Below are 26,471 nucleotides of genomic sequence, written 5' to 3' on the forward strand. Positions count from 1 at the left end.
ATGCCACTTGGTATAAACAGATTCCGGGAGGAGTTCCTCAATATATGTTAAGTTGGTTTCATAATTGGAAGCCTGAAGAAATTAAATATGGTTCTGGTTTCTCTTCTCCTAAATTCACGTCTAATTCTCAGTCTACATCAGATTATCGTTTGATTATTAATAATGTGGAGGAGTCAGACTCAGCAGTGTATTACTGTGAGACATGGGACAGCTCTGCTAAAGAACGAGTATCACAGTGATAAACACCATGACAAAAACCTCCTCACCAAATACACTCACTTCTGCTTTCATCTGTTCTGAATATAGACAGTAACTGAATGTCAAGTCATCATGAACCAGTGTGTCTTCAGTATGAGAACAGACCATGTTGGTGTTTTACTGAACCCTTCTATACATTTAGTAGAATGTTGTTTTCAACTAGGAAACCAACTGGTCCTAAACCATGAATCATACTGTGATGTTGTGTCCTAACAGAAAACCCCATGTATCATATAACCAGTAGAGACATACTGTATTACATCAACAGTCATTTAGTGATATACTGTTCACAACCCAACTAGTTCACTGTAAAGATAATAAATCAACAGTAATTCAGTAATTTACTGTTAGTTCACAACCCAAATTGTTTACAGTAGACATATTACATCATCAGTCTTTTAGTGATATACTGTTAGTTCACAACCCAACTGGTTAATAATAGAGACATATTACATCATCAGTCATTCAGTGATATATACATTTAGTTCACAACCCTACGAGTTACGGTAGAGACAAATTACATCCTCAGTCATTTATTTATATACTATAAGTTCACAAACCAACTGGTTTAAAGTAGACAATTTTACATCATCAGTCATTTAGTGAAATACTGTTAGTTCACAACCCAACTGGTTTAAAGTAGTCATATTACATCATCAGTCATTTAGGGATAAATGTATTTCATATTTGATTTACCTTATTGGTTTAGGAATTAAAACCAGCAATTTACAGTATATACTGGCTCAGTGATCTGCAACAATTGACTACAGTGTCGCACCAACATGTTTAAATCTAATCAACCTAAAACATTAAATAATGCTCAGCCTCACTAAGTATTTCACAGCCTCATGGTTTAATTCCTGTCTAACCTTCAACTTCCCCCAGGCAGACACAATGAAATAACAGGATTAAAACTTCAAGTAGGCAGCTTTTATTTCAAGGTAGAAATGAAGGCTCTGGTCACACTTATGCCAAATGTATACATTGTTATTATAAATATTAAGATGTGACATGTTGTGACAGGATGATGACTTTACACACCTGAAATAAGATTACTAAGAAGAAACAAAATACTTTTCATGTAAAAAGATGTAAAATAAAAATATTGGCTATATTACCATTTATATTCAGTTTGCTATTTTATTACATAGAGTATAGTTCTGTGTTTGATTTTATTTATTTGTAACAGTGATTAAACATCTGAAGATAGTTTCTCTGAATGTAATAGGCAGAGAGATTAAGTCCCCTCCCTCTGGCCCTTCCTATCTGTCTCCTTATAGGTTACCTATAGAGGCCCCTCCCTCTGGTCCACCCTGTCTGTCTCCTTATAGGTGGGTCCTTCAGCCTCTCCTCTCCTCACACTCCAACCTGTTCATCTCTCATCTGGACAGTAAGGGTTGTTCACATCACACACTGACAACATGCTGGGGACACTCTGCACTCTCATCACTGATCTAACTGGTACATTGTGTATAAGTGTTTGATTTATAAATATTTTGAATGTTACTGTTTTAAGTATAATAAGTTATTGTTTGTAGTTTATCTTATGATAATGTGATGTGTGTCATCAGGTGTTCATGGTGCAATTGTATTGACCCAGAAGCCCTCTGTCCAGACCAAGACCACAGGACAGGAGGTCACTATGGAGTGTAACATTGGCAGATATGATGGAAACTATGTCCATTGGTATAAACAGGTTCCTGGTGGGGTTACTCAGTATGTTCTGAGATATAGCTATGTTAGCAGCTCTTCTTCCTATGGAACAGGATTCTCCTCCAGTCGGTTCAACTCTAAATCCACATCAAAAATAGATTATCAGTTGATCATTAAACAGGTGGAGTCAGGAAACTCAGCAGTGTATTACTGTCAGACATATGATGATACTGATAGAGAGACCGTATCACAGTGATAAACACTCACCTAAAGGATTATTAGGAACACCATACTAATCCTGTGTTTGAACCCCTTTCGCCTTCAGAACTGCCTTAATTCTACGTGGCATTGATTTCAAGGGGCTGAAAGCATTCTTTCGAAATGTTGGCCCATATTGATAGGATAGCATCTTGCAGTTGATGGAGATTTGTGGGATGCACATCCAGGGCACGAAGCTCCCGTTCCACCACATCCCAAAGATGCTCTATTGGGTTGAGATCTGGTGACTGTGGGGGCCATTTCAGTACAGTGAACTCATTGTCATGTTCAAGAAACCAATTTGAAATGATTCGAGCTTTGTGACATGGTGCATTATCCTGCTGGAAGTAGCCATCAGAGGATGGGTACAAGGTGGTCATAAAGGGATGGACATGGTCAAAAACAATGCTCAGGTAGGCCGTGGCATTTAAACAATGCCCAATTGGCACTAAGGGGCCTAAAGTGTGCCAAGAAAACATCCCCCACACCATTACACCACCACCACCAGCCTGCACAGTGGTAACAAGGCATGATGGATCCATGTTCTCATTCTGTTTATGCCAAATTCTGACTCTACCATCTGAATGTCTCAACAGAAATCGAGACTCATCAGACGAGGCAACATTTTTCCAGTCTTCAACTGTCCAATTTTGGTGAGCTCGTGCAAATTGTAGCCTCTTTTTCCTATTTGTAGTGGAGATGAGTGGTACCCGGTGGGGTCTTCTGCTGTTTTAGCCCATCCGCCTCAAGGTTGTACGTGTTGTGGCTTCACAAATGCTTTGCTGCAAACCTCGGTTGTAACGAGTGGTTATTTCAGTCAAAGTTGCTCTTCTATCAGCTTGAATCAGTTGGCCCATTCTCCTCTGACCTCTAGCATCAACAAGGCATTTTCGCCCACAGGACTGCCGCATACTGGATGTTTTTCACTTTTGACGCCATTCTTTGTAAACCCTACAAATGGTTGTGCGTGAAAATCCCATTAACTGAGCAGATTGTGAAATACTCAGACCGGCCCGTCTGGCACCAACAACCATGTCAAAATTGCATAAATCACCTTTCTTTCCCATTCTGACATTCAGTTTGGAGTTCAGGAGATTGTCTTGACCAGGACCACACCCCTAAATGCATTGAAGCAACTGCCATGTGATTGGTTGATTAGATAATTGCATTAATGAGAAATTGAACAGGTGTTCCTAATAATCCTTTAGGTGAGTGTACATCATGACAATAACCTCCCTGAGTAACACTTCTGCTTTTTGAAGCATAGACTAGTAAATATTAATATTATAAGAGGCAGTTCAACTGAATCAGTGATTATTGTTCACAGTGGTTTTCACTCCAACCCTGGTATATGCAGCCTCATTCAGTTATTTATTATTAGAGTCAAGTGGGCTAAATTAGGGTTGGAGTGAAAACCACCAGGACAGTATCTCTCCAGGGGCAGGGTAGGAGACCCCTTATACCATTATTATCATCATGATCAACATCATTATTATTACGTCCAGATTGGATCATGTGGACTGTGCTTTAAATCATGGATTCACATGGAAAAGACTCAAACAGCTGAATGTGATGATATATGACGTGAATTCCTGGAAGATCCGGAGATGTTGGTAGACAGTGAATCTCTAGAAGACCCTGATATGTTGGTAGAAATTGAATCAGTCTGAATGGGCTGTTTCACTTCCTGTCCTCTCAGTAGTGAGAGTGAGGAGGTTTTTGTACGACCAAGTAAACAAACTGAATCACTGTGGTATTCGGACAAGGAACCAAGCTCATTGTCACTGGTGAGTAGATTGTTTTCACCTAGTTTCATGGACGTTTGTAAAAGTGGAGTTAAATGTTTATGTATTAAATGTGATATTTATATTTACTATCAATGAATGTATATTGGTTTTAGACTGGTAATAATGTGGAATGGACAATGTGCATAGTATTTTTGATAGTTCATTTACAGCCTACCACTTGATTATATATGTTTTTTTATTATAGATTGAAGGCATTTTTTATTAATCATACAGTAATCATGTACTTAGATGATACATGGTGTGAAGTGTAAATGACTTTGTATAACCTGAAGTCCCATTGTTTATCAATATAAACCGTGTATTTGAATGGCAGCTGAACACACTGTTGTTACATAAATAGTAGTTATTGGAATTTGTGTTCGTTGCAACCATTGGTTATTGAGTAAATGGTAATAGAAATCAAATCAAAATGAAATCGTAGTTCACTGGTCAAGTAACAATACGCAAATGCAGATTAATGGAGAAGTGAAAACATATTGTTTAAAATACCTCTTACTTTTATGTAAGATTTTTTAAAATTGTTTTCAGCTTTCAAGAATAAGTTTGTATTATAATTACAACAACCCAGTTTAATTATTTTAATAAACATATATAATGCAGTGTTATTTTTCTACTCATTCCATTCTTCCAGACTCTACTCTCCCTCCACCTGTCTTGACCATCCTCCCTCCATCCAGTGATGAGGTGAAGTCCAGTAAAGTCACCCTGGTGTGTCTGGCCAGTCAGATGGCCATGGGCTACGCTGATGTCAGCTGGACCGCGGGTGGGAGTCCAGTCACCAGTAACATCGTTACCAGTACTGCTGTACCACAAGATGACAAGACGTTCCAACTCAGCAGCTATCTGACCATTGACACTTCAGAATGGAACCAGGACAAAGAGTTCTCATGTAAAGTCACTGTGGGCTCCAAGTTCACTGAGAAACGCATCAAGAAGTCTGAATGCAGCAATGAATAGTAGAAACCTGTAAAGTGAAATGTTTTATCTTGCACATGCAATATTTTATTTAAAGGAAGATAAATCCCTGTATTCATACATAGATCATACATAATAGACACAGTATAATACATGAGTAACAGAAAATGTTTGAGCTTTGCAATATTGTTTTGGTATTAAATAAAAGCATAATAGAAAACAAATGCTTGTATTTCTGCATGTTGAGGAACATCACTGTTAGCAATACTGAAATAGGGTGATTTTAGGAAATATGAATTCATCAGTAGCTACTCTGTGATGTTTTTCAGTTATTTTGGGTCTAATACGGGTTTACTCTAATGTTAAATAATGCCTCTGAACTCTAAAAATAAACAGAAACATATTGTATTATAATGACAAGTTTTATGAGATGTTTCTATAAGTACTTTATAATCATCAACATTTTTAAGCTGTTATTAAGCATTACACTTTCTTCTAGGCAATAGTTATTGGTGTTTTTTTTATATCTTACTACAATAAAAAGTAACATTCTACAAAAAGAGTGCAGACAAAGAAAAGAGTGAAAACAATACTGTATTCTTCTGCCATCTTGTGGCTCAAAGACTAGTTCAACAGTCCTATAAAATGAGAAACCTAAATAGACATCATAATGACTAACTCAAAACAGGTGTGTGTGTGTGAGATGGGTGCACTGCTGCCATCTGCTGCAGCCGGCGGTTAGTACACCAGCGAGGTGGAGCACCGGAGGAGAGAGCACGCGGCTCAGTAACGCTGGTTATGCCCAAGTGTTGCTGTGTAGTTGGTGGCACCAACAATAAACCTGATTTGAAATGTGTTTCACTGCCATGTCCAAAAAATATCCTGATAGAAGGGCTTAACGGGTACCTAGGGAAGACAACGCTGAGAAGCTATCGGAACTATGGGACCCTGCATCTCCACATTATTATGTTTGTGGAAAACCTTTTGTATCAGATAAGTTCTCACTTAGGTAACACAGTGTCTGATTAACAGTTGTATGCTACGGCCAAAGAGCTATCTATAAATACTATCCCTGTGTTTAGGTAAATAAAATACCATCGCAATGAAAAGGCTAAAATATAAATGCTAAACTTAGCTTACTTCGATGTACCATGATTTCAGGATTCCATTAACCCTTGCGTTGCCCTAGCATTCTGTATACACCCCGTGTCCTGGAGGTAAGATTGTCCCTTCTTCTACAAACCCCCAATCCGCACACCTGAGACAGTATGCGTGTGAACATCCTTTGCATATGTATTTCTTACCCCTGCTGCACGCGGTGTGTGTTTTACAGTCCTTCTTAGGTGGCTCTGACGCCTCTTCCTCTTACTGGCAGCGGATGGCGCAGCAGGATCCTGGGGTTTCTCTCGTGACCTCGTGCTCTGCACAGCTTTCACGACCGCTGCGGACGAGTGTGGGCGTGCGTGGGAGACGCCTCCGCCTTCAATGAGTGGCGTTACGAAGGCCTTTCCCAGCTGATCCAGGAACACCCTCCTCTTGTTCTGCTTACGAGGCTGTACGTTCCGACCACCTTGTCTAGGTTGTCCACACCGCCTTTGTTGCAGTTGTAGTCCAGGATGATGGCAGTTTTCCTGTCCTGACGCTTGCTAATGTCCGCTTCTGTTCTTCTCCGGCCCCCCGACGGCTGGCTTCCTGGTGTACACTTGCATCTTCCACGCAAAGCTGAATTTCGTGTCGCATGCCACCCACGACTTCATCCCGTATTTTGCTGGATTGCTGGGCATTTACTGGCGGAAAGGGCAACGACATGGAGACACGAGAGATGATGATGACGATGATGATCATCGGTGTCAGTGAAAATAGTCACAGGGGGTTGGAGTGGGCCGCTAGGTTTTCAGACAGATCCGTCACTACCGCTAGTGTATGTATGTGTGCGTGTGTGTATGTGCCCCTGGCGGCTGGTTTCCGGTGATCGGTAAGTCATTAAGTACAGATAGCACTGGGATCTGTTGATATTTAATGTAATAGAACTGCTGAAACATTCATACTGAACGTAATCACGTTTTCGATTACCGGTCAAAGGTTTTAGAACAACTCAATGTTTCATGGAAATTCAGAAAGTCAAATGTTGTGAGGACTGCGCCCTCTGCTGCCTCTCCTCCCCCTGCAGCAGACAGGCTCCAGCGGTCGACGTCACCGGCCCTCTGACACCACCGCCAATCTCATCAGTTCATCTCACCTGTTGTCTTGTTTAGCGCACACCTGGTCCTCATATACGATTATTCCCCCAAGTTTATCTGTTCCCTCTGCTCCCCTGGTCTTTGTGTGTGATTACGTCAGACTACGTCGTCTTTCTATAATAAAGAACCTTTGTTTACTCCACTGTCCCACTCCTCCTTGATAAGCAGTCATGACAAATGTCTACATGTACTCGCAAGACCGTAATTACAATATATATTGGGGGGGGGACACATTTTTGTTCAGATATGCTCAAAATGTCCACCCCCATAATACATTTTTTTTATCCGATATGCTAGGACAGACAAAAATAATAATTAGCAAATTTGAACATAACAAATTGCCGTTATTATTACTACCGGTTCTAGTTTTGTGGTTTACAGAATTTAGGCGTGTGGTTTGTCCAAGTGTTGTGCCGGTACCCCAGCACAAGCCGTCGGTCGATTGCTGTTGGTAGGTACAATCTATGACGAACACTGTACTCTCTTATTACTTTCAAATGTAGAGGAAAACCAAAATGTAATATGAGTGTTACGTATATCTTCCTGTTGATTGTGATAGTTGTAACATCAACACACCATTTTGCGTAGGAACTGTAATTGTGCTAAAAAGCGTCAGTAATTGCAAGGAGTGTAAACAAAAGTTTTTGGTGAAAACGGGCCGATTTGCGAGTGCTAACCAATCAACCATCACAATGGTGCTCTGTGGGTATTCAACTAACAGTAATGTCTTATGTTAATGACTTTGTTAGAAAGCCCACGTGAAGTCTAAGTAAGGTGTCAGTACTTTATGTGGCGGTGCAGACAGTAGTCGTTTTCATTGATTGCATATTCGTTTAGTATAATGTATAGCTGTATTTGCCTATGATAAATCTAATTATTAGTGTTTATTTGATTAAAGAGCAAGCAGTTTTAATAGGCAGCTTTCGTTCACAGTGATTGTCATCATGAACAAGAGGAAGTGTGGCAGTGACATTCATCAGTTTTTTGGGCAGCCTCAGAAAAGTTGAGAGCAGTGAGAAAATGAGTCCCAGTCAGATGATAGAAGTATACAGTAGCGTTTATTGATATAATAATCATTGCCATTCAGATCAGGAATTGTTAGTAATCCATTCCTGAACATCATGGCAAGAAACTTGTTTACTGATATTTTTTTCATGTTCACTCTGGTGCGTTCAGTGTAAAGAACGAGAGAGAGAGAGCATGAGGATGCCCATAGGGCAGGGAGAGCAGGTGACATGGAGGTGAGTGAGGAAAGGAGAAAATATGGATGACCGATCTGATATTGCCATGTGTTGTTCTGACAACATCATAATTAATGTTGGCACAGATACCACTAAGGTTAGGTTTAGGCACCGGTGTCTCTGGGGTCAGGGTTAGTTCAAAGGGTGGGGAGCAGGGGAATATTCTGTCTATGGACTGGGGTAAACAACTAAATACAGGTCAGTTGATGGTCTTGGAGTAATATTAATTATGATGTTTTAGGAACAACAACACATTGATATCAGATTGCGAAAATACTGATGGTTAAGAGTCTTATAAAAAAAAGTCTTATTCATTTTTTTAATGGAATGTTTTTCTCATGGGGGCCCCCAGACTACTGGCTGATTTGGTCTCCTCCCAACGTTGACTCCATGGCTAGTGGACTCTCAGAAACCTGTCTTCTTATTCTTTTGTGACTTCCTATTTTAATGCCATATGCTGAAACTACAAAGCATTTTGACCTCAACACGAGTTTAGCTTAGTTCAAAATAGTTTTCTATGTTATATTATTATAAATGAGGCGTGACGGTACTGGTGTTAGGTTGAGGAAAAAGGTCAGGGTTAGATTCCGGTTAAGGTTAAGCATCACAACACTGAGGTTAGGCTTAGGGTTAAGGTTAAGGGAAATGTTACAAAAACTGAAAATGCCAGTCTAAACCCCCAAATACTCCAACAAAAACATCTCTCCTTTTACCCAACCGGACATTAAAGTATAGAACAAATAAACAATTGGAGAAAAAAATGAAATCATGGAGTCAGTTTTTTTAACAAAATGTCTTATACATTTCTGACTCAAAGTAACCACCTGTTGCAGACAAAACAGCCAAACACAATGGTGGCATTCTTTCTAAAATGGGAAACCAATATTGTATGGAAGGTTCTTCCCTGCACTGTTACAGAACTTCCGACATAGCCTGGAGGTATGTTTTGGGTCATTATCTTGCAGTAGGATGAACCCCTGACCAATTAGACATACACTCTGGACCCAGCAAATGAGCCCCAGAGCATCACGCGTTCTCCTCAAAGTTTGACCATTGGTGTGACACACTGAGGAACCATCCTTTTGCCTACTCGACAGCATACAAAAACCCTGTGTGATGATTTCAAATATAGAATAATCGGTCCGTAAGACTTTCTTTCAGTCTTTAGTAGTCCACTGGTGCTGCTTCATGGCCCAGGCAAGCCTCTTTTTCTTATTTTGCCATTGAAACCAATAGCTTTCTTACTGCCACTCGAACTGTCAATCCAGCAGCTTCACAGTTGAAACTGAGACTTGCTTACTTGGACCAGTGTTAAGCTGTCCTTGAAGTTGTTGTCCTGTGAGCTGCCTAACACACAAGCTGTTGACTCTCAGAAACCTGTCTTCTGATTCTGTTATAGCTTCGGGTCTGCCAGACCTTTTCCAGTCAAAGTTTCCTCCAGTTTCCAAATGCCTTTTGATAGTGTAGGAAACTGTACTCACTGACACCTTGGCTTTCTTTACTATTTTTTAAAGTTAGACCAATACTTGATTTAATGGTCTGGCTAGGTTTCTTCATTTCTTTACTGTCTTTTTCTCGTCATTCTGATGGCAATATACGACAGTAAGTAATCCACAAAAGTTGGGACACCTGTAGGAATTGTTAGCATCAACTTTCAAGGCTTAATTGACTTCCATTGCTGCAGAACAAAGGTACGTTTTTAACCCATTACATGTTCCCAGAAAAAGGGCTTTCTTATCATTCTGAAATGTATATATTTTTTTAACTTTGACAATCTTAAACCTATTTCCTTAGTCCCTGGCAGTTTACCGCTTTCGTTTGTACCTTTTCAGGATATTCAGTGGACTTGAACTGGTTAAATTGCAATAAAAAGAGGAACAATTTGAGTGTTCGAAAAGTTTGACCGTTAGCTTACATATTTACACAATTCCTTTGATGCTGGCTTGCTATCGGCCTTGGAAGAAGGCAAATACACAGCTGTCAATCAAATTTGAAAGCTTCAGTAACTGCAGTAGTTACACATTCTTTGTAGCTTAGTGATCACATCACTTAAAACTACAGTGCCTGCTGGCTTAGTTGTTCTGTGCTATTCAACAAAGTGTGAGGTGCTGCTCCTAGGAGGGGAGTAATTGGAAAGAGTCATTCTGCTCTCTAATAATCAATACATATCATTTTAATGTTGTATAATATATATACATCTCCTTCTGGTTTTGATACTGTCAATGATTTCCAACTGTCTCGTAACGTAACAGTTAACTGCTAGATACCGTTAACTGCCTGTCTAATCTTTGTATTAGCAGGACTGTTGATCAAAACATTTTACTACAGCCCAGTATGTTATTATGTGTTGTTTCAATATAGGGACCTTAGCAATTGTATGGACAAAGAAAGATTCATCAGGAGGTAGGCAGACATGGGTAGATGGTTGAATAATTTACACAGCTGAGGATGATCGTCACAAATGCAGCCTAAACAATTAAATATCTCCAAAGTTATTGAAGACATCATATTATCTGTATATTAAACATTGGCTTCACAAGAAAATGCCTCCAATATGTCAAAAGTGTATAAATAAATTGAGGAAAAAAAACATAAATACATACAAATTGGGGGGAGGAAGTGCGTAGTAGTGTACTATTGTATGTTTAGCACGGCTACTAGGGGCAGTAGTACGAGTGTGTCGCTTTTAATGAAGTCAAGTTTGGCTAGAGAGGTTTGGTTTTCTAACTTTAACCAAACGGGGGCGTTACCAAACCCTAACTGTTTTTGTTGTCTAATTTTACCCACTATCTTAACCACCCCAGAATTGTTAACCTTACCCTTTAACCTCTGTCTGTTGCGCAATGTCACCCTCCGTGGAACACCACATTTGTGCAGCTTCCTGACGATGACATTCATTCATTCTCTGCCTAATTGGTTTTTGGGGATCAATAATCGGGCATATTGGAAAATCTCTTCACTACACTGGATTATACTGTTTGTTTTTTGTGTGGGGGAGAATGTGTGTCTGTGTGTGGACGGTTCTCCCCACATCCTCTTATCCAGTAAAGTGAGGTTTGAGTGAGGCGCAGAAGTAGTAATCCAGAGTTGGAGTGGATCAGTTTAAGCTTGCGAAAACTCCTATCTATTCACTGGCATGTTCCCCGCTCAGTTTACTGATACTAATGAAACTTAAGTTCATTTTAATGATGAATCTTTCCTGCAATGTCTGAAGATGAAGTGTGTTTTCCAAATCACCACTCAGAAAAATATTATCTATTTTGCTATACCATGTCTCTATATTAATAGGAAATAATTAAAATCTCTGATTAACTTTCACTGTTGAAATCTTACCTTAACGTTATAATTACTTAACACGTTTTTTGCTGGATCTGTTCCATAAAATGATCATCATTATTAAGGCACAAAAACAACATTTGGCACTTTCCACATTTACCAGTGTGTAATAATGTTTTAAGAATATTTTAAGAACCTCCTAATTTAGGCAATGTCCTCTCAACAATTAAGGTTAACTGTCTTGCTCAGGGACTCAAGGTTTTTCACCATGTCATTTCAGGGATTACAGACCCAAGGACTACTAGTTTACCAAACTGGATTGGCTGGGTAGTAGCTGTGGTGCCTTTTGGTAGAAATGCATTAGCTGGGGTTCCAAGGCTATGACAATTTATAGTACATTAATCTGAATTGGCCTAATTACTGGCTAAGTTTTGTGTCTGACCTAAACAAAAAACACGTAAGACCACTTTAGGTTAACTCACTTTAAAAGACTAATGTAACTGTTCCATGCCCCAATAGCTTTGCTGCCTTGTAAGCTAGCAACATTAATCGCTAGTGTTGTATTGGCAACAATACCATTAACATTTAAAACATATAGCACCTTTAGTAAGACACACTTCTCCGGAGAGATGCAATGCCCTGCTGAGAGATCCATTAAGGTGGCAATACAGAGCGGTCTAAAAAAATGACTGTTCCTAAGATAGATGTGTGATGCTGGATTCCTCTCATCTTTGACACTGTCAATTAGATTTGATAAGATGTACTGATCATTTCAAATCCATGTGTTCTTAAATACCACCCTGTTTCCACAAAAGCTGGGATGGAGCGTAAAATGCAAAAATGTGCAAATCATTTATCTCTATATTTATTTGAAAATAGTAACAAAGAGAAAATATCAAATGTGGAAACTGAGAATTTGTTTTGTTTTTGGGGACTATCAAAACGGCAGCGCAGAGACGCCTAGAGGCACCTCTGCAGGCTGACCCTGACCGTGGCCCCTTGAGGCATTGAGATGCCTAGAGGACCCCAGCCAGCACCTGACAATCTTCTTTTAACAATACTGCAAGCATTTGGGAGCTGAGGGGACCAATTGCTGTAGTTTCGAAAGTGAAATGTTTTCCCATTCTTGCTTGATTTAGGATTTCAGCTGCTCAACAGTTCAGGGTCTCCTTTGTCGTATATTTTGTTTCATAATGTGCCAAATATTTTCAGTGGGTGACAGGTCTGGACTCCAGGCAGGCCAGTTTAGCACCCTCTTACTACGGAGCCATGCTGTAGTAATACGTGCAGAATGTGGTTTCCCTGAAAAATATGTTGTCTGGATGGCCGAGTATGTTGCTTTATATATTGTTCAGGATTAATGGTGCCTTCACAGATGTGCAAGTCACCCATGCCATCACAGATGCTGGCTTTGAACAGTGCTTTGAGAACAAGGTCCCTCTCCTGTTTAGCTCGGAGGACACAGTGTCCATGGTTCTCAAAAACAATTTCAAATGTTGATTCGTCAGACAACATGACAGTTTTCCACTTCGCCTCAGTCCATGAGTTTGAATTTGCATTTGTGGATGCAGCGAACGTAATTTGTTCATAGATAATGTTTTTCAGAAGTTTTCCTGAGCCCATGCAATGATTTCCACTACAGAATTGTGTCTGTTTAATGCATTGCTGCCTGAGGGTGCGAAGATCATGGCCATACAATATTGCTTTTCAACCTTGTCCCTTGCTCTTCATGATAAATTGTCATCTAAGGATTTTGCACGCATTTGCTTGAGTTTTAGCAGACAAATGTTTTGGTACATTTCAGATTGAATTCTGATGCCAGCGTCAGCAGTTAAATCATCAATGAAGAAAAAATTGTTAAAAGGGGTTTTCATTTCTAAATGGTGAAACCAGTATGTACACAAATATTCTCAAAAGCTGACAATCAATATTTAAACCTCATACTCATAAATTAATCTCACATATTTGGAGTAAAGAGATGAAAGAAAAGCTAAATGTATTTTTTGTCCCACTGCTTAGGAGGGCGCGGTATATACACACACACACACACCAAACAACACAGGGCAGTGACTCCACGTGACCCCACCCCCCATGGACATTGCTCAACACCATGTAGGGGTGGAAGCAATACATGCAATGGGGGAAGAGACTTCCTGGCTGGAGACAGGCTCTGATACGTGAGGTGACAGCATCATAATCCTCTCAGTCCAGAGGTATAAGAACTCCACAACACATCCAGCAAGTCCAATCACAGCCAGTCCAAATCTGATCCTACCTAGCCTGTCTGAGAGAAAATCAACACAATCGGTGAGTAGCGATCTTTGGTACCGTGGTAAGGGCAAGTTATGTAGAAGATATTTTCTTCTTTTTAATTGATTGATTGATTGATTTTGTGTAACTTCAGCGAGGAGTATTGAAAGCAGTGCTCAGTAGCAGCACCCAAAAATGTTTGCAGTTCAAGATGGCTTATTAGAAATTCCCTATCAATGTGTTTTTATTTTATAGATTCTAAACCTGGATTGTGTCGTACAAATAGATTTGTATTCCCAGTGATTGCGTTTTGTTTGACTTTGTGGTAGATATGATGACGGTGAGTCATTTGATGTAGAACAGCATCTTAAGCCTGACTAGAATCCACAATGATGTCATTAGTAATGTTATAAAGAACAGTGTCCTGTCCTCTCCTGCAGCTCTCGTCAGATTTGGCTGCAGAGGTTCTGTTTAGGAATGGCTTGGAGAAAAAGAGATGAGCCAGTTGACACAACATCAAACCTGTCGAGCACATTCAGCATGTTCTTCTTTTAATCAGATTACCATGCAGCACGAGGTGCTCTATTACATACAGAAGGAGATTATGGGAAACCATATCATGTGACCACCAAGGAGGGACCTGGAAGGATTTCTTAAAATAGCAAGATTATATATCTCAGATTATAAATCCAGCTCACCGAGAGGGGCAATATGGCTGTTGTGTCACATTTCCCATGGCAGTTTTTCCCTTTGCTATATGGATAAGGGGTTCAGGGTCATTTGTGTTGTGCTCTATTTAAATCAGGTCCATTTCACATAAGATTTTACTAGAACAGCATGTTTGCTAATAAACTTTAATTTGAATGCTGAAGTCAAACTGTAATTTAACTTTAAAGCCTCAGGTGATAAGTAGATCCACACAAAACATGTCCTTGGCTTGCTAATAGTCAACAAACAAGCTAGCTAACTAGCTGTTTTAAAGGATTGTTTTCATATGTCAGTAGTTAAAAGTGGTTCAGCGTAGATAGGAAGTGGTTTGGAATGTCTAAGAAAGCTAATATTTGCTTTCAATATGCAATGATCAATATGCAATGATTATGCAAGAGATTTCTTCTCAACATTCCATCAGTTTTATCAAAGTCCTCCGTGAAGACACTTCAGATTCAGAATCATCACACAAACGTAGACCGGCCCAACAGAACCATGAATAGCCTGATAGCCACCCGGGCTGCTTGCCCCCGGTCCCCAACCAAGGGGCCACCCAAGTTCAAACAGAGGAACATTCGTCAGTTCAAGAGCAAGCCTCCAAAGAGGGGCGTCATTGGGTGAGTCACTGCACTGATTGGACCTCTTTTTTTGATGAACAAGTTTTATTGTTGGCGGACAGTGACAGTTGGGAGACAAAAGGTAGGGGTTGAGGAACATTTGTAGCCCTGTGTCCAGTAGTTATGTGTAGTTACCACTCAGGGCCAGCCCCAGGCATAAGCGTCATATGCGGTCCCTTAGGGACCCCCGACCGCTAGGTGGCCTCCGCCTGCTAGGGAGCCTCTGACTGCTAGGGGGCTCCAAATACAATTATGCTTAGGGCCCCCAAAATGTTTTAGCCGGCATTGTTACCACCACAGCAGACTCATGCAGTTTACTTGATACATGGTACTTGAATGGGACTTTTGGAGCGGTTAGAGAATGAATAAATATGAGATACTGGCAAACCATACAGAAAACCTTCCTTTTTATGTAGAATCCTTAAAGTCACAACATCCAGGAAAGAAATATATAAATGTTGATTCATCTAACAGCTGGTTGTCAGGTTTCATACTCAACTCCACTTTCTTAAAGTCCATCAAATATTAACTGTTAGGTATTGTAGGAGATAAAGCATTGAATAATAAAAGAGAGAATTCAGAACTTTCTGTGCTTCAAATGCTTAATTATTATATTTTATTTTACTATACCCTCATCCTTCTAAAACATTTTACATTTCCCTGGTAGTACAGTCCAGGAGAAAAGGTGATTTGGACAGGTAATCATAAAATGTCAGGGCAGTTGGTTGACAAATAGACTATCCATTTTATCCAAATGATGGCAATGTAACGTATACCATGCTGGCTTTTTTTGAGCCATGGTCCTTGCAGATCAGATGAGTTTACAACTGATGTAATAACTGTCCATAATAAGACGTTTAATGTTGATCGTTTTCCTCAGGTTTGGAGATGACATCCCCGGCATGGATCGTCTGGGCGCTGGTAAGATGCAAACTTTTAGTCATTCAGCAGATGTTTGTTATTCAGGAGTTCTCACCGTTAACATCACTTGGTTTGCAGACACATTGTTGAATATAAGCACTTCACGTCTAGAGAAAATCCATACCCAACTTAAACATTTGCCCATTCTTAAAAAAAGGCATTCATGTGAAAAGTGGGGGCCTGGGTGCGTGTTGCTATTGCAATGTCAATCAATTCAGCAGCAGTGTTGAACTTAAATTAATACAGAGTTTTGTTGCACTATGTTGTTTCACTCCAATCATTGAGTTAAACTTAACGTCCCAGGCTAACCCATTATAACTGTTATTCATGTTTTCATTCCACATATAGGAGAGTCATCATATGAAATAAATACATTAAAAACAATGTTTCTATTTCAGCTTCATGGGAACAGGTCTGCCCCTGGGAAGCTTACAGTCATCTTGAGCTGCATGAGCTGGCACAGTATGGAATCATCTGAATACTACAACACCCACAATCCTCTTTGTCTTTAATCAACTACAAGTACAAAGAGGGTCCCTCAGGATCAACTGGAACAAAAGCAACAGAATTGGGCCTGTTCAAAATCAGACAACAACGCCAACAAAAACATATTTTGCTATTAATTAGAACACATTTGCTGTTTCTACTCAACATTTGTCTATTTGGCAAGTACTTTGCAATGTGTTCCTAACACACTCTATATTCCCTTAAAGTGTCTCTTTGGGACTTTGGCATTGATGAACAATTGATTACTTTTTCTTTGGGCTGGTGTATACGTTTCTAACCTCAATTAGAAAGATCCTTTGTTTAAAGGCGACTTTTTGTGAAGATAAGAAATGACATATTTAGTGACACAAGCTGAACCCAATGGGCCAGAGCGCTAGCATTTCCATTTGCAGACAATGAGCTTTACTCAACGGACACTTGAATGATATTGAAGAAGATTGACATTACATTTTTGTTGAAAATAAAATGCCCAGGCCTGCACAGCAATATCCAATGAAGTTGCAGTACAGGCCAAACAGAGACAGCAATAACATAGCTCATACACTTTAGGATATATTTTAGGCAGTGAAGAGCTACTTACTACTGGGTAACTATATACAAAAATACTGAAGAGCCTCTTTATAAGTCCCTGACACACATTTCCTTCTGGGGGACTACTTTTCCTCTATCTATGAGTTCCGATTTGCTGCCAAGTTTAACTACTGACGGTTGACATCTTCAGGGATGACATTTTCCTTTTCCAATGTATCTGATCTAAAAATGTCTGGTCCTTCCTCTTTAGAGTAGCGTCACAGTATGCATATCCCAATGTTCCTAATCTCTTCCATACAACACACTCTGAAGTAGTGATGGCAATTCAAGGCTTCATTACCGTTCTTCTAGCAGCAGGATATTATGTTAGCAGTGCTAACAAAGATTTTCTTTTTCAAAATAAAAGCCATCATTGAAATATATTAGGTAATATAGTTAACGATCTGGTCTGTACATTTTACGTTTAATGTCCGTTCCAATGTTATTCTTGTCTGTTTCTTTTTCACACACTAGATTGTTAACTATATTTCCTTATAAATGTCAATGATGGCTTTTATTGTGATAAAGAAAACCTGAGTGCTGCCAGCATAATATCCTGCAGCAAAAATAACGCTAATCAAGCAAGCTAGCAAGTTTATTTATATAGCACAATTCATACATCGAAGCAATGTGCTTTTCAAAGAAAAATAACATATATGAAAGTACAATAACATAAAAACAAATACTCAAATAAAAACATCAAAACAAATGAAAACATCATATCAATAAAAAATACAATAAGAAAACATATAAAGATTAAAAATGGGATAAAAACATAGGAAGCTATAAGACTAAACAATGTGGTTAAGTTTAAGTGCTCAGTCATAGGCACGTGAAAAGAGAAGTGTTTTTAACCTGGATTTATGATGATGCCTTGAATGAAGCCTCGAATGGCCAACACTACTCTGAAGACAACATTGTACAATATTATTGAAAAAAATATAAAAACAACCGTTAACCCCCAACAATAATTATACATATTCCATAGGCTTAATTTTGATTAAAAATGTCTGGGCTTTTTTATACTATAGATTGTATTTTCCTACTCACTCTCAAGCGGCCATTTTGATATGTCATGTCGCTGTTCCACTGAGTGCTGAATGTGTGATCTGGGGATGGCTGAGTTTGCGTGTCAATCTGTTTTGTGGAGCGGTAACCAAGAGCAGCCGTATCGGTTGTGATGGTGCCGGATTTGGCTGGGCCCAAGTTACAGGCCTTATTTAAGTGAAACTGCAAGATAATATAGAGTTTTTACACAGTTATCTGCAGCAGTGGATGTGTTGTTACAAACTCAGAATAAAGCTTGAGACATTTTGGAGCAACGTTTGTTGTATCTGTTACAATAATCTTTATATTAATCCAACCTGATTTTCTCTGTGTAACCATTCTTTATTGAAACCAGTATACTGAAAATTAATTACACTCAGAATTGAACCCAATATGCTGAGAATAGCTTACAGGAACTGACATGAACAGTGCTATTATTGTATCACAGATGGTGAAAACATGCTACAACAATCAGGATGTGGCTAATCTGCTTCCCTTACAGGAAAACATTCTCAACAATTACAGAGGAGATTAGACCAAACTTATTGCTAAGGAGTGAAAGGATTAGAGCTGAGTTCACTACTTTAACAACCAAGTCACTTTGAAGATGACCTGACTTAAACTTACAGAGATAATGGCCAGATGGTGCAATAACTGAGGTCAGACCTTTTCTTCTTTCAATGACATAATACCAGATACTATAGCCAAACCTTAACATGCCAGAACAGCTAAAAAACAAATATGTTCTGTGTGTGTGTGTGTGTGTGCGTGCTTGTGTGTGGGAGACAGAGTCAGACAGAGAGGTCATTGTATTTTTCTAAATATCTGCCTGTTGCTTTTCAGTACACCACATTCTGCCACTCGTTTGTATGCTTGTCCATTTCAAGATGTTAGGTTAGGGCCCATTGGTTAAAGTTATTCTCTATTAGCACACTGGATAGTGATGACTTTAGCTAGCTTAATCACAAATCCTAGTCAAGCATATGTTCTAGTGGCTTTCACTTCCCAGACACAGATTAAAGATGCACTATTAAGGTTTTGTTTACTTTCATCCAATAGTCTAAAAACGGTCTCTCCCAAACCAAACTGGTTTGATGTAAATGATTCACAACTGTAAGATGTCGTGCCATTCACTGATGTACTACTTAAGACGGTTGTTATGCACTGTTGTGAATTCCATTTCCTCCAACACGTTTCGATTAATATTTGGTTAAATCGGAATATGTGAATATTTTTATTCCGTTCAACCTAGTCCTGAAGTGAAAAGTAAGTAAAATAGAAATCTACAATGAAAATGTACCAGACTTCATCTACAGCCTGGATGTTATCTCGTAGCTTTACTCCACTGCATGTTATCTCGTAGCTTTACTCCACTGCATGTTATCTCGTAGCTTTACTCCACTGCATGTTATCTCGTAGCTTTACTCCACTGCATGTTATCTCGTAGCTTTACTCCACTGGATGTTATCCAGCAGTCGCGTGGTGATGAACAGAGTGACGATCTGAACCCCCAGCAGGACGATACCCACCGCTCCGATCAGGCCCGCGTGCTGCTCTATCCAGCGAGACATGCCCCCCAGACAACCCCCCAGGAAGATGACGCTCTGGGCAGAGAACTCGTCCAGCTGCTGGGCCCCTACTCCACACTGGGAGTTCCACACCGTTCCGTTCTCCAGAGGGTCCACGCAGCAGGTCGCCGGGACGCCGCAGGACAGTACACCCGGGGCAGAGCAGTTGTAGTACCTGAGGGAGGAGGACGTGTCACGCGTGTTAAGCATGACGCGGTGGAACGATCGGTCAACAGACTGGCACCCGTGTCCAGATAGGCCCAGTTATATAGGTTACAGGAACATTTAAGTCATTTATGCAGATGTTATCTGGACAGATTTACAACAGTTCTGTTTGTACATCTTAAGACCATATAACACATTTCACACCACATTCTTAGTCTGTTTGCTCTCAATATAGACGTTATGATATAATAATAATAATAATATATGATACATTTTATTAGAATTATTATTATTATTATTATTATTGAACAATTTAAGAGACTATTATCAGCATCTGGTTTCAGCTTTAGAGTTCAAGGAAACAGAAGTGCATTGTAGGAGTGGGAGGTGACCTCGTATCAATATTTTTTTTTGGGTAATTTAACTTTCATTAAAACAGGTTTGTGTAAATGATCTTAAAATGTCTTATTTTACAAGAGAGACCTTCTACAAATTCAAAAACAACATGAAACCACATCGACCCTCAGGCCAGGGGTCACAGTTCACTCACATGTTGATCTCCCAGTCTCTGTAGTTATCTGCCCCGCAGCACTGCAGACCGATCTGGATCTCATCCGTGATGAACCGTAGGTCCAAGTCGTCCTGGTAGCGTGCCATGGCAACCAACATGCCAGACCTCAGATATCCCTCGATCTGCCCCTGAAGGGTGTAGGCCACAATGGCCACCAGCGTCTGGGCTGTTACCAGGACCAGCACGGCGGCTGAGAAGACACGGAGCAGACAGCAGTTCTCTCTCAGAGCCCCCACGCAGCCGGACAGGCAGAGCGTAGAAAGCAACAAGCCCAGCGCCACGAACACCAGCATGGGGTCGGTGGCGATCTGTCCGATCTTCTCCTGGGCGAAAGATTCTTTGTTGATGAGGCCCCACAAGCCCACGGCGAGGACCACTAGGCCTAACACCGTGAAGAGGAGGTTGCTGAAGAACAACAGGAATTTGAGCAGGCAGTCGCTCAGAGAAAGGGGCCTGCTAGAGGCTCCGGGTTCTAGTACTCCATTTTCACCCTGGTTTTCTGGTCCATTGAATTGATTTGGTTCAGGAACCTCTGTACTTCCGTAGTCAGAAGACTGATGGAAAACTCCCGTCAACTCTCTATCTGTGTCTGCCTTTAAAATGAAATGGAGAATGCTGAATAAACAGTGTTACAAAAATACAAATGTCATGTCAACATGATAGTTGTCTGTTCAATCAGATCTATATTTGTCCTTGTACATAGGTTTGCTTCAGACACTGAGAACATCCCAAATACATACCCAGTAATAATAAAATAATCATGGTTACCTACAATATGGACATTTTAAAACTCTTTGACATTGAGACATTCTAATCTACATTGAGTATTTAAACTAAGTATACATGTTTTCACATAGACTGTTACTGTACCTTTGGTATAAGTGGGCTGGACTCGTTCTGTGCAGACTCTCTCCTAAACCAGGTAAAAGGAAACCATTTCGTGGCCTGGCCCCTTCTCATCTTTCCTGAAGTTGATTCTCCTTCCATACTCAGCCACTCCTCTCAGATACTATTCTCCTCACGCACCCAGCTACTCCTCTCGGAGACAAATCGCTTCCTGTCCTCAGCTAGTCTTAGTGATGATTCTCTTCGTGTTAGCAGCTGATGTGTTTGACAAAATTCCTCCTTTCCTCTGGTCAGCGTATGTGACCACGAGACACAGAGGAGAGGAGTCAAAAAGAGGGTACTGTATGTTACAACACAGCATGAGACTATCTGAGGAGAAAGAGTTGATGTTATAGTGGTCAATGCAGAACAGCTATAAGCAGTGGGTAGTTGTATGTGTGACGTAAGTTCAGGGCTCCAGCCGCCAGGCGTGTGTATTCATTATAGCACACTGTGGCAAAAACTTTTGCAATGGGAATTAGTTTTTCTCACTGGCCAAATGAATGCAGCTCCCTCCCAACTTGCTCCTGTTTTGTTCCTAATGAATACACCCCTAAGTGCTCAGGGATTCCAGCTGCATCATGTGAGAGTCACAGTGCAAGGGATTTGGATGTCATCAGAGTGTGCTTCAGGGAGTGTTACGCTTGGGGGGAGAAGTTTCCCTGAGTTGCAGATCTGGGATCAGCTACCCCTCCTCCAATTGTGCCCTTACAGTATTAGCAAAGGAATCATACAAACTGAATCAAGATCAGGGATTACTTGGAGTGACTTCACACCACTGTTAACCTAACAGGAAGAACAGAGGCTCAGTAAACAGACCTGTATTTGATTTTCAATGGTCACGTGATTAGGCCGTAGATATGATGCACTTCAAAATAAGTAAAAAGTGCAATTTGAACTCAATTACTGCACTGAGTAAGTGGAGTTACTTTTTTAACTCTGAGCCGAGGCACAACAAAAATAAAACGTGTGAGAGATACGTACTAGTGACAACATGCCGGCAAATGTGAAAAAATATGTCCTTCTATCCCTGTACTTTCAGGGATGTGATCCATTTTCCCCTCTAGACATTAAAGTAACTCTAGATACACTGCATTTAAAAATATCACAAACGGGATCTTTTTGGTATAATCTATCAAAATAAATGTCTGGAATTGTGTCAAATGTTTTGTGTGTGTGTTTATCTTATGAATCTCTGGGGAGAGTTAAATATACCAGTCTCTAAATGAGGAGCACGTGCACTGAGAATTTCTTCCAGAATCCATAAAACTATCTGAGATGAAAATACTTATTTTCTATAACTCATCTGTCACAGAGATCTAGAAACCAGGATTTTACGTGCAAATGCAACTGTCTGCATTTTATTACATGTCGTTTTGGATATGTCTCCCTGGTTGCCTGGAGCTGTGTGTTATGAAGTGAATTTAGACTCATTTGCAATTAATCTGGCTTTGATAACAGCCAGTGCATACTCAGTCACTGAACTCACCACACAGGAAACGGCTGTGGTCCTCTATTTGAAGTCCATTCACTTCTTCCTGGCATGCTGGAGGGAGTGGCTGATAGGGATCTAGAACAAGGACAGTTGAACAAACACTTTTTGTCCTATAGGGGGCAGTGTTGTAGGTGTATTCCACCACCCCACGGGCAGGGATGGGAAACCATGTTACAGGAGTACTGCAGGGACTTTTGGTCCTACTACACAACACACGATTGTTGCGACCTCTCCTTCTTGGAGGGAGCGCAACAACTCGTACATGCACCGAAAGAGGGATGAATGTGTGTGTGTAATGTGTATATATATGTACTGACATAGCAACAGAGCTATAGCATAAAGCGATAGCCAAAAATTCAACACACTTGGTCTTCCCTGATTACACCTAGAGAAGGGTGTCCATAGCAGTAAAGCATGTTGTACTGTCAATTCCAGAGCAAATGAATTGTCATGCATTCAGGTCTAGCATTAGATTATAAGCATTATTTATATACAGTTTACAGCTATAGTCTTTTCACTATTTTCTCCTGACAGATGTAGAAAGGAAGCATTCTTTCTATGGAATGGCTGAGCAGGGCATTTAAAAATGTGTAAAAATAGCAAATAGTATAGTTTAAACAGTATGATAACCCCTAGTATTAAGGTAATATTATCAATTGACAAACAATGTATATAAAATAATTGGCAACAGGTCAGTAACATGATTGGGTATAAAAATAGCATCCCAGTGAGGATGAGTCTTTCAGAATGAAGAGAGAGGTCCGACAACTGCTAAATGCACGCAATGCTGCTTTCAGATCTGGCGATGTGGAGGCCTACAGCTTCCAGGGACATATAGATGGCAAAAAATGACCACAAACTGCAGATTGAGAAACACTTCCACAACAAAGAGCCAGTCATTACAGCTGACCTTCTCCACCCTGATCCTGAACACTGGTGTTCCACAAGGCTGTGTGCTGAGCCCCCTCCTGTACTCCCTCTTCACCCATGACTGCGTTTCTGTACACTTTTCCAACATCAGTGTCAAGTTCACAGACGACATCACGGTGGTAGGCCTGATCAGTGACAATAATAAGTCAGCCTACAAGGAGGAGGTAATGCGCCTGGCAGCATGGTGCGCTGACAATAACCTGGCCTTCAATGCAAAGAAAACCACAGAGCTCATTGTGGATTACAAGAAGTCTAAAGGCCACACCCCAGTCCTCATTGATGGTACTGAGGTAGAGTATGTCCAGCTTCAAATTCCTGGGTGTCCACATCTCTGAGGACCTCTCCTGGACCCTCAACACCTCAGCAAAAAAGCACCTGTACTTTTTGATGACGCTGAAGAAAGCCCACCTGTCCACCAAGATCCTTGTGAACTTTTATCACTGCACAATCGAGAGCATTCAGACTAACACAGTGCGGTTTAGCAGCTGCTCCATAGCCGACCGGAAGGCCCTGCAACGGGTGGGGAAAACCGCCCAGCACATCACTGGTGCCCAGCTTCCTGCCATGGCAGACCTCCAGCGCAAGCGGTGTCTGCACAAGGTGCGCAGGACCATCAAGGACCCTTCACACCCATGTCACAAACTATTTGCCCTCCTACCATCAGGTAGGCGGTACAGATCACTTCGTTCCCACACCAGCAGGCTCAGGAACAGTTTCTTCCCATCCACCGTAACCCTGCTTAAGTCTGTGACCCAGAGAAATCTGTGAATCATCACTTACCACCCCCCGCCTCTCAGGGACCTTGTTGCACTACTCCCTTGTACTACTCTGACACTACCTTGCAAAGCCTGATAATGGAAGTTTTCAGTTGTTCAAGATACCTTAGGTGTCTTAGGTACCTTAGGTACCATTGCTATCCCTGCATTTCAGTTTCAGATACACCTTGTACATTCAATATGCCTCTTTGCACATTTAGAATTGCCATTGTGCTTGCATTTTTACAGTTGTTACACACGCATGTCTACCTTGGGAACCTCATTACCTCATCTCTGCATCCCGGCCGAATGTGCTACCTTACTACATCATTCCTTCATTTGCCTCGTTTCCACATCTATAATGCCATTTAGAAATTGCCATTTGTCCCCGAAACAACTTATATCCCACTTTTAAAATACACTATACCTAATACTTGTAAACATTCTGCCCTTCTTTATTTGCTTTATTGCAGATTTAGTATTGCCATTTGTACTGCATTTGCATTCATTGCACATCTACACATTCCACTTGTAATATACAAGTACTTAATACTTGTAAATACTTGTAAATGTTCTGCCCTCCTCTATTTGCACTTTTGGTTAGATGCTCACTGAATTTCGTTGTACTGTACTTGTACAGTTTAATCTAATCTAAGAAGATGGGGAGGGGTTCACCACTCTGTGAAAATAGTGCAAACATTTTAGAATAACGTTTCTCAGTGTGAAATTGCAAATAGTTGGGGGGTCTCATCATCTAAGGTACATAATATCATTAACAGATTCCGAGAATATGGAAACATCTCTGTATGCAAGGGACAAGGCCGAAAACCAATAATGGATGGCCATGATGTTTGGGCCCTCATTAAAAGCAGACACAATTCTGTAGTGGATATCACTGCATGGGGTTAGGAACACTGTGAACAAAGTACACTGCTGCATCCACAAATGCAAGTTACAACTCTGCGAAGAAGAAACCATATAAACAATATTGGTTTTCACTTTAAATGATTGCAGGTGTGTAATGACTTCTATTTAATATGAGTTTTAATGTGATTGGTTAATTCTGAACACAGCCACATCCCCAGTTATAAGAGGGTGTGCACACTTATGCAAACAGGTTATTGTGGGTTTCTTTTTTTCTTTTTTTTCTCTCAAAGATTTCAGTTTGTTTTTCAATTGAATTGTTCACATTACAGGTCACATTAAAAGTGGAAAATGTTCTGACATGAATAATCTTTGTCTCATTCTTTTACAGGACAAGAGCCTGGCATTTTAACAGGGGTGTGTAGACTTTTCATATCCACTGAAAGATCCTCCAGCCCCAGTGTTTCTTGTTGGTCATTGGTTGCTGTTGACGTTGCTTGTTCCTGTCATTTTGACCCTTTTGTTTTTCAGTGCACAAGTTCATTATATGACCTTTTGCTTTTGAATCCTCTGCACCTGTGTCCTACTACCTATGCCGAACCGTGACACACAGCTTGTGTGCTTCGGCGATGATATCATCGGTGTGGGAGTGAATGTTAACCTCCTGGAGCTACGCGAGGTGAGTGTTTCTCTAGCTGGCCCATGATTGTGAACATCGTCGATGGACAGTTTTATTTCTATCATTGTGGAAAATGCTGTGATCATGTTTTTGCTTGCAAAGAAAGAATACAAGGGACCTGGGAGAGGAGATTTGGTGTTTCCCTCACCGCTATATCTTAATCCAGACACTTCATTCTACCATTGACATACAATTTAGTTAGATATACAGGTATATCGACTCTTGTAAAAGCTACTTGGTTAAATAAATTAAATAATATTCAGTTGCCTATCATTGTCTGATTAGCTTTG

The 26,471-nt window shown here is 40.4% G+C and overlaps 3 protein-coding genes across 3 annotated transcripts; 2 read left to right on the forward strand and 1 right to left on the reverse strand.

Annotated features, from left to right (window-relative positions):
* Window positions 1-1,612: 1,612 nt before the first annotated feature.
* Window positions 1,613-4,936, forward strand: LOC105005957 (immunoglobulin lambda-1 light chain-like). The gene is given in 4 exon segments (XM_034295646.1): window positions 1,613-1,719; window positions 1,830-2,155; window positions 3,902-3,956; window positions 4,609-4,936. Coding segments are annotated over 4 exon segments (747 nt in total). The 5' UTR covers window positions 1,613-1,679; the 3' UTR covers window positions 4,935-4,936.
* An 8,909-nt stretch (window positions 4,937-13,845) lies between these two features.
* On the forward strand, window positions 13,846-16,887 carry LOC105005956 (retinal cone rhodopsin-sensitive cGMP 3',5'-cyclic phosphodiesterase subunit gamma). The gene is made up of 4 exons (XM_010864236.5): window positions 13,846-13,956; window positions 15,029-15,224; window positions 16,105-16,145; window positions 16,544-16,887. Exons 2-4 carry the CDS (start codon window positions 15,103-15,105, stop codon window positions 16,621-16,623), a joined length of 243 nt encoding a protein of 80 aa, XP_010862538.1. The 5' UTR covers window positions 13,846-13,956; window positions 15,029-15,102; the 3' UTR covers window positions 16,624-16,887.
* A 2,295-nt stretch (window positions 16,888-19,182) lies between these two features.
* Window positions 19,183-21,057, reverse strand: LOC105005961 (tetraspanin-10). Its single transcript, XM_034294960.1, has 4 exons — window positions 21,053-21,057; window positions 20,553-21,011; window positions 19,649-20,012; window positions 19,183-19,592 (listed from the first exon to the last, which is right to left on the reverse strand). Exons 1-3 carry the CDS (start codon window positions 21,055-21,057, stop codon window positions 19,706-19,708), a joined length of 771 nt encoding a protein of 256 aa, XP_034150851.1. The 3' UTR covers window positions 19,183-19,592; window positions 19,649-19,705.
* Between the last annotated feature and the right edge of the window lie 5,414 nt (window positions 21,058-26,471).

Source organism: Esox lucius, chromosome 11 (genome assembly GCF_011004845.1).
Source record: "Esox lucius isolate fEsoLuc1 chromosome 11, fEsoLuc1.pri, whole genome shotgun sequence".
Taxonomy (NCBI): Eukaryota; Metazoa; Chordata; class Actinopteri; order Esociformes; family Esocidae; genus Esox; species Esox lucius.